Source organism: Podarcis muralis, chromosome 6 (genome assembly GCF_964188315.1).
Source record: "Podarcis muralis chromosome 6, rPodMur119.hap1.1, whole genome shotgun sequence".
Taxonomy (NCBI): Eukaryota; Metazoa; Chordata; class Lepidosauria; order Squamata; family Lacertidae; genus Podarcis; species Podarcis muralis.
The window spans coordinates 77,078,908-77,091,039 of NC_135660.1; the positions used below are offsets into that span (position 1 = coordinate 77,078,908).

Consider the following 12,132-nt stretch of genomic DNA (forward strand, 5'->3'; position numbering starts at 1 on the left):
GGTCTTTTGGGGGGGGGCACCACTCTCCCTAGCAGCCACCTGTGAGAGTGGTGTCCACCCCCCAAGTATCTTTCTGTGCAAGCAGGTCGATATGGAGACAGCTTGCCTTCCATGATCCTAAGCCATTAAGGGCTTTAGCCCAGGCATCATATGATCATAACACCCATAATCTTGTCACCTGCCCAGTAGGGCAGATCTCGGAAGCCATGTGGATCAGCTGATACTGATCCTCTGGCACTATAGCGGGTTTCCTTCTGCATCGCCTGTCACGGTGGGCCTATGCAGAGGCACAGCCAGGTCCGTGCAGAGGAGCTCCCGCATTGGCGGGAAGTCCTATCTGGGGATCTAAAGCATAAATCCCATCAGCTGCCACTGCCACTGCTACTGCGATGCAGTTGTTAAAGTATCATATTTGTGTTGTGGAGAAAACATTCAACTCCCTGCTCACTTTTTTGAAAGTCACTGGGTTGCTCTATTAGGCTTGACATTCTCTGCCTAACCTATCTCACAGGCTTGTTTTAGGGTAAAATTGGGATAACTCCCTCATATAACCTGACCTCGGAGGAAAAGGCAGGATACAGTGGTACCTTGGGTTAAGCACTTAATTCGTTCCAGAGGTCCGTTCTTAACCTGAAACTGTTCTTAACCTGAAGCACCACTTTAGCTAATGGGGCCTCCCGCTGCTGCCGCGCCGCCAGAACACGATTTCTGTTCTCATCCTGAAGCAAAGTTCTTAACCCGAGGTACTATTTCTGGGTTAGCGGAGTCTGTAACCTGAAACGTATGTAACCCGAGGTACCACTGTACAAGTTTGATCGCTTTCAATATTGTGACCGGTGTGTACAAAGGAGCTGGGCATATTATAGGGATTTGGAACTTGCGCATGCTGACATCTTGCAAACATCCTCAGCGAGGCCCCTGAGAGTTGATTCTGGTTGTTGTGGAAGATTGTGCTCTGACTACAACGCTGTACAGCGCTTTAGTTTTCCTTCTAGGCATGCGAGTGTGTGTGTGGCAGAGTCTTCCCATCCAGCCCATTTACTTTGAACTATAGAAACTTTTCGAGAACGTTCATCTGCGTGAATCCTGACCCAGGATTCCCTTTCTTAGCCACCCGATAATATTAGGAACTGGTTTTTATATACACAGATATGTGAAGCCTTCACCACATCAGAACATTGCTGAATAATTTGATCCCACTGCATACAGTGGTACCTCGGGTTACAGACGCTTCAGGTTACAGACTCCGCTAACCCAGAAATAGTACCTTGGGTTAAGAACTTTGCTTCAGGATGAGAACAGAAATCGCCCGGCGGCGGCGCAACAGCAGCGGGAGGCTTCATTAGCTAAAGTGGTACCTCAGGTTAAGAACAGTTTCAGGTTAAGAACGGACCTCCAGAACAAATTAAGTTCTTAACCCGAGGTACCACTGTATCTCCACCCATTTTTACTGATGGGGTGTTTTGTCACCCTTAAGCTACCATGTCCCAGCGTAGGCCCAGCTCAACCAGTTAGAAGAAGACTATATGCTGCACTTTGTCGTTATTTCCCAACCTTACAAAACTCACACTCAGAAAAAGGATGGATGGAGGTTGCAGAATCCTGGGCTGCAGCTTGTGAGTCCTAGATGCATTAATCCCATGTCTAATATATGAGCTAAGCAGATGTCACCTGTCTGCTTATCGGGCTCCTAATAAATCACAGAGCATGCTCCGCCTTCAACAGTGTTTGAAATAACTGTAGCATTTCGAGACAGAAATGAGGAAAAACTGTCCCGGTGCAAATCATAGGCAGTAAGAAAATGAAGCTACCCTTTGTAGCTTGCCAACAATTTCACGGCAGCCTCTTCAGCTGCATAATCAGGCTGACTCTTCCCCACCCAGCAACCAGCCCTCCTCCTTCCCTCTACACACGAACACTTGATGCAGTTAGAGGCAGTGTAATTTAACGAATCTGGGTCAAGAGCTGCCAGTGCATTAAATTGGCTTTACCGCCTTCATAGAAATATGAAGAAGCTTCTTCACGCCACCTAGTGTTCACCTGGGGAACAGCCATGAATTTCTAGCAAGTGACCTATAATGTTCCATAGTTCCAAATACAGTGGTACCTTGGTTTATGAACTTAATCCGTTCTGGAAGCCTGTCCTTAAACCAAAGCGTTCTTAAACCAAGGTGTGCTTTCCCATAGCAGTGGGGGACTCAATTTACAAATGGAACACACTCAACAGGAAACGAAACATGTTCTGCTTCCAAGGCAAAGTTCACAAAGGAAAACCCCTACTTCCGGGTTTGCAGCGTTCTTAATCCAAGTTTGTTCATAAACTGAGCTGTTCTTAAACCAAGGCACCACTGTAGTTGTTTTGCTTCACTGGAGCAAGATTCAAACGGTGAGTAAAAATACACCTTGAACCAAGCATTGTTGAAAATGCAATGTGCAAGCTTTTGAGTTACACAAAGCGCTTTCCCTAGTCTGAATACAGCAGTTTTGCCCTCACTGACCCAGCCCCTCTTTGCTACTCCTGACCTTCCCACATTCAGCAGGAAGCTTTGAAGAAAGCCTTTAAGCACTGTCAACTGAACAGTTTGGAGATTGTGCCTCCCATATTCACTGAATGTGGCTGTAGGAAATTAGACACAGTCCCTTTCTATTCCTTCAAGAACAGTGTGCAGGAGGCTCAATGTGTGCAAAGCATGGACATAGGCAAGGAGGGGCAGTTGCCCCCTAAATGAATAAGAAATAACAAATGGAGGTTTGGTGTCTTTTTGGTGTTCGTCTAAGCACAGCTCAGCAACTTTCAGGGTGTCCTGGTTTTTACTTTTTGAAATATACCTAACGTGAAGCCTGCCCCCCCAACATAAATTCTGGTTATGCCCATGGTGCAAAGGGGCATGGAATTGTACCCAGCTGTCCTCATCCCAATCCCATGAGAGAGTGGGAACAGATCCTGAATATGCACATAGGTTGTATGCACACAGGCTTTCGGCTACATTAGTAAAGAAAGGACAAAATGAATGCGCTTTAAGCGTTCAACATCAGATGGCGCCAGAGAGCAGGAATAGTTTAAAACGACATTTCCCATAGGAATTTTTTTCTTCCGTTAAAATAATCTAATTTCTGACTTATTAATAGCGTGTGTTTTTCCTGTGTTTAGATCCGCCCCTTGCAATTAGGGTGCTGAATTTTGCAGGGTTCCTGACTGCAGGAATGGATGCTGATACAGAGCCTATGCACATGTAATTGCATATACAGAGGCTCATTCTGACATTCAGATAAAGGTATGGAGATTAGAGGCAGAACTAGTGGGTGTGATCCCCCTCCTCCCTCAGCACACCCATTTTAATGTATGAAAAAAGCTTGTCCCCTCTCATAACAGGGAAAGTGTCAATGACATTTTCTTGATCATCCTCCCCCTCTAATTCCAAAATCCCTGCAATAAATCCTATCATTTTCTCCCTTGCGTATGACTGACTGCGTACACTTAGGGTTGCCAACTTTAAACTCAGCTTTGGCTCTTCTGCCTTTAACTGCAACCCAATGCCCAGGCAGTAGCAAGCTGGAGCTTTTCACTGCAGGGAGATGAGCGGTATCTGGAGTCCGTGAACAGCTTCCTCCTGCTAATGAGAGCAGATTAATCTGCTCTTAAAAGCGCAAGAGCCGAGCCAATAAAGAAAGTAGCAACATTATCTCTGCATTCACCTCCACTTGTGGGAGTGGTCAACACTTGACTAATTTCTTTTCCTGGTCAGTTGGCAATCCTTCTGTGCATACGCCATATCTTGCAGCAGCTGCTACCTGACTTGTTTGGGCCTTTTGGTGTAAAATTGCTGATGAGAACGGCTCTCTTGCAGCCAGCCATAGAAAGGAGTGTCGCGTCCATGCAGAAGCATCTAGACCTCGTTGTTTTGATCCTCTGTGCTTTGTCTGAGTGCATTAACAGTGACAGCAACAACGAGCAGCAGTCCCCTCTTCTCTCACGCTGGATCCAGCCATCCTGTTCACGATAGCACATGCAAACTCAGTTTCCCTTTGCACAATTCCTGGATCAAGTCCTTTTTTCTTTTTTTTCTTTTTGGCAATGATTTTGGACAGATTCTTTGCTTGGTTTTCTGTGCTTTCCTTGACCAAGGTGTCTTTGACACAGGCGGTATTTCTTCCCAGGCGCCTGGATTTAGGTAAGATGGGATTGTCATTTCTTGGTCGCAGTTATTACATAGGAGCACAGGAACCTTGCTTATACGGAGTCAGACCGTTGCATCATCTAGTTCAGTTTATTCTTACCATTGTGCAAATTATGAAGAAGATTGCCATGTTTTGTTCCTAGTCTTGCTCTTGTACCTTTAACAGAAAGCTTTGGTGACATTAAGGTAAAGGATGCTATCCTATAATACTTACCAGGGCATACTTTGAAGTAGACATGCATGGGATTCCACTGGAAAAGATGGGAGATTTCACACCTCCAACACATACTCAATTTCTTTCTGCAGATGGACACAGAAAAAGGTTGGGATATGCATAAGGAATGGTTTAACAATCAATCTGTATTCCCAGGGCACTTTGAAAACAGTTAACTCTGTGAGGGGAATAGGGGTCTGCTAACAGTTCTCACCACCATCAAATGTTGCTTCAGCAACGGGTAACCCCAAACTGAGCATGACAAAAGATTTCATACCTTTCAGAAACAAATCATTCACAAATATTTTTTTTGCGATGATTTTTTGGTGTGGTTTTTATTGGATTTGTTATGCGTCATGTGTGTATTGGCATACTGCTTTGTTATCGTAAATGAGAAAGGGTATATCATAAGTAATAATAATAATAATAATAATAATTTATTATTTATACCCTGCCCATCTGGCTGGGCTTCCCCAGGCACTCTGGGCGGCTTCCAAAAAAATATTACAATACTGTAATACATCAAACATTAAAAGCTTCCCTAAACAGGGCTGCCTTCAGGTGTCTTCTAAAAGTCTGGTAGTTGTTGTTCTCTTTGACATCTGGTGGGAGGGCGTTCCACAGGGAGGGCGCCACTACCAAGAAGGCCCTTTATTTCATGGCCACTACCAAGAAGGCCCTTTATTTATTTCATTTCCTTTATTTCATGGGCAATGAAACATTATGGCCATTACTTTAGTGCAATATGTGAACAAACAACTCAGACCCACCCCAGGCGTGAATTTTTGGAGGTGGATCAAAAGAGGTTTGCAAATACCGTGGGTTGACGCACACCCTCCAACATTTCTCTGATGAAAATAGGGACGTCCTAAGGAAAAGCGGGACATTCTGGGATCAAATCAGAAACTGTGGTGGCTTATGCAAATCTGTGACTGTCCCTGGAAAATAGGGACACTTGGAGGGTCTTGGCATCAATAGAGAAGGTGGAAGGGCGTAGGATTGTACCCTTTGGCTCTACCCAATCACTGTGTGTATGCGAGGGGCTTCCACATGTGACTTGCGAATAAGCCTCTTTCACGCTTCTGCTAAATGTATGGAGGGACAGATTGGGGCACTACGTTTATTAGATACATGGAGGGGCGATCTCAAAAGGACTTGCAGCACTTTTCGGACCATTTAACGCATGTGGAAAGGACCACAATCAGACTTGCTTTATCATGTTTTTAATATTCTGTCGGGAGCCGCCCAGAGTGGTTGGGGAAATATGAGTGGCATACAAATATTATTATTATCCCTGCACACACACCCATTCATTGTACTGTACTGAAAAGACCCCCTCTGTACACACAAAGGACTCTTCTCTGCACAGTTGGGAACCATGAATATCTATCTATCTATCATCCATCTATCTATCTATCCATCTATCTATCTATCTATCTATCTATCTATCTATCTATCTATCATCTATCTATCTCTATCTATCCATCATCTATCTATCTATCATCTATCTATCTATCTATCTATCTATCTATCTATCTATCTATCATCTATCTATCTCTATCATATATCTATCACTGGCTTAAATATCCCCCTTGCTTTTCTGTATAACCCCATTATTTTTCTTTTGGATTTCAGACTGGCCTAAAAACTGCGGTGTCGCGTATTTCCAACCAAACATATTTGCTAAGATTATTGCCGGCAATGAAGCGAGGCCTCATTCTTGGCCGTGGCAAGTCTCCTTACAGGTACGAAACCTTTCAGTGATTCTCAAACCTTGGGCATGTACAAAATTTGGAGGAGGGCTTGGAGTCTACGAGAGAGGCCTCCAACCTGTCTGTTCAGAAGCTAGGTCCAACCAGAAGTAGTTCCAATCAGAAACTAAGTTCCAGTAAGCAAAGGCCCTTTCTAAATTTGCTTGACACTTTCCTGTTTGTAGGTTCAGCTAATTTTATTACTTCCCTGTTCAACATTGCTGGGAGATGAGTTGCTAGCTGCCCATTGTTTTGCTCCCAGGGTGGCGTGGTCATGAATAACTGGTTTCTTTGTACAGTCGTACCTTGGAAGTCAAACGGAATCCATTCCGGTAGTCCATTCAACTTCTAAAACATTCAAAAACAAAAGTGCAACTTCTGCTTGGCTGCAGGAAGCTCCTGCAGCCAATCGGAAGCTGCGGAAGCCCCGTCGGACGTTTGGCTTCCAAAAACAGTTTGCAAACCATAACAGTCACTTCCGGGTTTGCAACGCTCAGGAGACAAAACGTTTGGGAATGAAGCTGTTTGATTTCCAAGGTACTACTGTACAGTGGTACCTCAGGTTAAGTACTTAATTCGTTCCGGAGGTCTGTTCTTAACCTGAAACTGTTCTTAACCTGAAGCACCACTTTAGCTAATGGGGCCTCCTGCTGCCGCCGTGCCACCAGAGCACGATTTCTGTTCTCATCCTGAAGCAAAGTTCTTAATCAGAGGTACTATTTCTGTGTTAGCGGAGTCTGTAACCTGAAGCGTATGTAACCTGAAGCATATGTAACCTGAGGTACCACTGTATCTGCTTCTTCCTTCTTTAATCTCCACCACAGCAAATTGTACTTCACACTGCAATATTTTGTTGCAGGTCACACTTGCCCTATGTACTAAGAGTGCTCAGAATTCTCCAAGTGCCAGTTGTCATGTAGGGAAAACTACGTCATCTTTGCACCACAGGGACCTATCAGCAGGGGAATGCCAAAGTTTGCAAAAAGAAAAGAAAAGTGTTTTTTTAAAAAACAAAAACTAAGGTGGGGTTAGGGGCGAGAACCCAAAACAGCCCAATGAAAATTGAGCATGCTCAGCTATCTCAACATTTTGGTTGAATGTTGAAGTTGGAAAGGAAAGGAAAGGAAAAGAGTATCCTGGAATGGAGTATCCTGAAAAAAGGCCTGGCTCAATTGCTAGACAGTTGTGCAGGAAGACTTCACATACCTGACTTGCTTTATGTACGCAGTAGGAAAAAAGAATGCCTTGTTTTAAAAATCCATTTCACATGTGATATGTTGTGCAACAGGCTTCTCAAACTCTGGCCTGTGACCATTTACAACTGCTTCTAAAAATTAAGGGTTTCCCCAATATCCCCAGCAGTTTCCCAGTGGTCTATGGAGGGGAAAGTTTGGGAACCGCTGTTGCAGAGGTTCCTTTTGCCCTACTTCTAATTCCTTCCTGCATTCAGCTCTGCATTTTCTCCCTCCATTTTCCTTCCCAGGTCCGTTCTAAACCAAGCGATAAATTTGTCCATGTCTGTGGCGGCACCCTCATTCACAAAAACTGGGTTCTCACTGCTGCCCACTGCTTCCAGAAGTAAGTTATCTACTGTGTGTGAATTTGTGGAGGCAGACCAAAACAATGTGGGTGGCTCATGCAAAATGGTATGCCTTTTGGCATCGATAAAGCAGGTGGGGCGTACCTACTGTCATGCAATGCTTAGAGGACTCACCAGTCAGGAAGAACGTTATTGACTTTCTTAAACAAGTACAGAACACCAACAGGAAACCCCTAACCCCACCCAAAGACAATTAAGTACAGTGCCACCTGCTGGCTAAACTATATAATGACATTATCCACACACTAACTTTTCTCTTCTCCGTCACTTTTTCTCCCCCTATTTTTGTCTGGCTAAGCTTCTTTCTGGTCATTGAGCCTGTCTTGTGGGAAAGCCATTGGAGGAGAGGAGATGAAGGAGTGGGAAGCAGTGGGCAGGAGAAAGACTTGAACAGCTTTCCTCCTGCCTGTTGTTTATCCCTTAAGTATAACGTCCACCTCCACAGGTGGCAAAAGCGTTGGCCAGTGTAATCATTCATTATTTTTTTTTTCTACATGTAGAAAACAGAGTGGTTTTATTAACTTGTCCCCCTGTGAAAAACTATACTTGGAAACTTCTTGTGTGAACAATTTTTTCTGAGTTCCCATGCGGTTTTGCTCATTGATGGTAGCGGTACTAGTCTGGGTGGAGAATTAGACTTAATTCTGGGCCTCGGCCCAGTATACCTGAAGGAGCGTCTCCACCCCCATTGTTCTGCCCGGATGCTGAGGTTCAGCGCCGAGGGCCTTCTGGTGGTTCCCTCATTGCGAGAAGTGAGGTTACAGGGAACCAGGCAGAGGGCCTTCTCGGTAGTGGCACCCGCCCTGTGGAACGCCCTCCCATCAGATGTCAAAGCGATAAACAACTACCTGGCATTCAGAAGACATCTTAAGGCAGCCCTGTTCAGGGAAGTTTTTAATGTGTGACATTTTAGTGTATTTTTGGTCTCTGTGGAAGCCGCCCAGAGTGGCTGGGGAAACCCAGCCAGATGGGCGGGGTACAAATAATAAATTATTATTATTATTATTATTATTATTATTATTATTATTATTATTATATTTATGAAGGCAGGTAAAAGCAGATCGGGGTGGGGGGCATGTGAGACAACACACCCAATCCTACGGTGCATCATTTTCAGGGGACAGGAAGAAGATGTCACCAACTGGCGAATTCTTCTCGGCAAGCATCACCTTAACTACCCGGAATCCACAGAAAGAAGCTACCGGGTGAAGCGAATTTATCGGCACGAACGTTTTCAGTACCCGCAGCTAAATGAGCTAGAGTATGACATTGCTTTGGTCAAGCCAGTGGAAGAGATTACCGCCAACAGGTTTATCCATTATGCCTGCCTGCCAAAAAGAGGCAGTTTTCTCCGTCCGGGACACTCCTGCTGGGTGACTGGCTGGGGGGGCACGAGAGGTATTTCAGAGCGTCGTGTGCCACCAATAAGAATTACATTGTTTTCAATAAATGTCTATAGCTCTGCAGCCTTAATTTGTGCAAAGTTAGAAGAATTTGGCCCTGGAATCCGTTTTTGGTAGCCAAGTTGAGTCTTGGAATATGTTAAAGAGTCTCTAAACATGTGCAGAGTGCATTTCCTTGACAACCAAGAAGTCCAAATCAGCCACACATGCTTAGGACTAAAAACCAGGCCTTCTAACACAAGTGTCGTTATTCTGAGACAGGTTTGAGCCCTGACATGATAATTTTCTTTAGAATTTAAGGAGTTGTAGAAGATGGAAAATTCAAAGTATTTACCATTTCCAGTGTAATGCAAAGTCACAAAATGCTAATCTTCAAGGTTCCAAAAATGTTCTGGTTCTTACTCTTCTTCTGTTTTATGCACTGAAGGTGGACAAGATGAAAACTTCTCTCTCTCTGAGGTTTTGAATCAGGCCAAGCTGCCAGTCATAGATTTCAACACATGCCACCTCAAGAAGTTCTGGGGAAGCAAAATCCAAACATCAATGCTCTGTGCTGGACTGAAAGATACGGCAAGGTCTTCAGCTGCCTGCCAGGTACAGAAATGGGATATTCATGCAGAGCCTTTCCACACAAATCTGGTTTTAGGTGCTATCAGTAGACAAATCTCCCTGTCACTGTCGGTTTGAAAAATTTGCAACTTCAATAACCAAAGATTTAAGAGCTTATCATGCTACTACAGTGGTACCTCGGATTAAGAACTTAATTCATTCCAGAGGTCTGTTCTTAATATGAAACTGTTCTTAACCTGAAGCACCACTTTAGCTAATGGGGCCACCTGCTGCTGCTGCGCCGCTGCAGCAAGATTTCTGTTCTTATCCTGAAGCAAAGTTCTTAACCTGAGGTAATATTTCTGGGTTAGCAGAGTCTGTAACCTGAAGTGCCTGTAACCTGAAGCGTATGTAACCTGAGCAACCACTGTACTGTTAATTGTGTCCAGATTTTCACTTTGGGAAGTATGGCAACCCTATTATGTCACTACTTAGAATACGACTGTTTCAAGATCAAGCCAGGTATGTATGACAAAGGAGATCTGTGAATAGGATCTCCAATAGTTTCTTAGAGGGTGAATACTGGGGGCTGGGGAGTGTTTCAGAACTAGGACACTGTGGCCTAACTCTCCTCCTGTACCTCCTATTGCTATTTGCTGCGTTGGTCAATACATACAGGGATCAAATGGATACCTTTATGTTTTGCCATGTGGGGCAAAGACATTTGGGGTGGATGCTTTTAACTGGGAGGGTAGCACAGAGGAAGAGTTAACTTCATGCAGCCAACACTGTGATCTTGAGATGCTAATAACATTGCTAATAACCTTGAAAAACTGTGGAAGATTTTACTCCTGAATATTTAGCATCTCATCTAGATCGACACTCATGTCTACCACTGAACCCTCACCGGCATAAGAACATGTTTCAACTCTTGGACGATATTTTATTTTCAGGGAGACTCGGGTGGCCCACTTCTTTGCCAAACTGGGAGAGAGACATGGGAAGTCCATGGGGTCGTGAGCTTCGGGCCAGTTGGGTGCCAGGTGCAGAACAAGCCTACTGTCTTTACTAGGACATCTGCGTATATTCCTTGGATTGAAGCAATCAGAATGCGGGATTTTTTTTTGTAAAAGACAGGAAAGAGAAGGGAAGTCCAGGGATATCAATAAAATCCTTTGCAAATTTAGGAATGTGTGCTTATTTTAATACTGGAATTCTGGAAATGAGATTTGGGAAATGAGATTTGAGTTTATGGCTGAGCTGAATTTGGAACCTAGGGCCAACCCTGCAATCCTACTCACAAACGAGTCTACCAACTAGAACAGCTGACTTTCCAAAGACGCCTTTTCCCATTTTGGTTTGTGGTGGGATGCCTCCCAGCAAGTCCTTCCGCAGACCGTTGTGCAACTTACCGTTACATCTGAAATGTATGGAAAATAAAGTCAGAAAAATATTTGGGGCGCTTCATCCTGATTGGTTTGCAGGCTGGTAAGATGGAAGTTGGCTATTTAAGGAGCATTCATTTTTATTTGTGTGTGAAATTAGGTGATGTCGCACCAAACCAGTGTTATCACATACTTTCCAGTCCATTTCTCCATCCAGTCTTTTGAGGAAGCGTGTTTCTTGTGTTAGACCTCCCCATCAACTATAATGATGCAACCTGAATTTGCCAGAGACGGCCTGGTGATTTCTGCACTGAATAGAGGGAGGAAAGCCTCTTTCTCAGCAGCCACCATGGAAACACAGAACAGAGGCAGAACAGTATCCTCCTCAAACAGGAGGCTTAAAAAAAAATAAATAGGTCAACGAAAGGCAGGAAGCTTGTGTTTGCATACGGGCTCCAGAAAATGGGGTTTCCCCTCTTCCTTGACCAGCAGGAAAAATGCAAGCAACTAGGCCTTATCGCAAGCTAGTAAAAATTACCTTCAGGGTATATAGAGAGAGAAAAAGAAAAAAAGAAAGTGAGGTTAGAGGGAGACAAAAAAACACTCAACACACAACCCTGCATCTGAAATAAGGACAGCAACCATTCACATAGCAGCATTGACATGTCACTCAAGGCATGATGAACAGCAACAACGGTGGAAAAGATAGACGTAACATTTTACAAGGACAGGAACACCATGGACAGAGTAACTGCCACACACAGGAAGAGCAAGGATATAGTTTGACTGCCTCACTTGTAGTTCTATAAATCATTTAATGTGTCAACACGAACAGACGTTATTAATATTGCAGTTGTTGTATAAGGGATTATTATTTTGACTGGAATGCAATTGAAATTAGTAAGATTTTGGAACGCAGAAATAAAATTTCCAACACTGTACAACTGTCATTTAATTCAGTCTACAAGCTATTAGGAAATGCTTGTTCGTTTGCTTTTATTTTGCTAAATTTGTATACCGCCCTTCATCCAAAGGCCACAAGGGGGTTTACA

The 12,132-nt window shown here is 43.9% G+C and overlaps 1 protein-coding gene across 1 annotated transcript; it reads left to right on the forward strand.

Moving 5' to 3' along the window:
* Nucleotides 1–4,075: 4,075 nt before the first annotated feature.
* LOC114596795 (chymotrypsin-like elastase family member 1) lies at nt 4,076–10,825 on the forward strand. Its single transcript, XM_077929542.1, has 6 exons — nt 4,076–4,172; nt 6,028–6,137; nt 7,627–7,721; nt 8,861–9,141; nt 9,574–9,740; nt 10,649–10,825. The coding sequence occupies exons 1-6, from the start codon at nt 4,076–4,078 to the stop codon at nt 10,823–10,825; spliced, it is 927 nt and encodes a 308-aa protein (XP_077785668.1).
* The last annotated feature ends 1,307 nt before the right edge of the window (nt 10,826–12,132 follow it).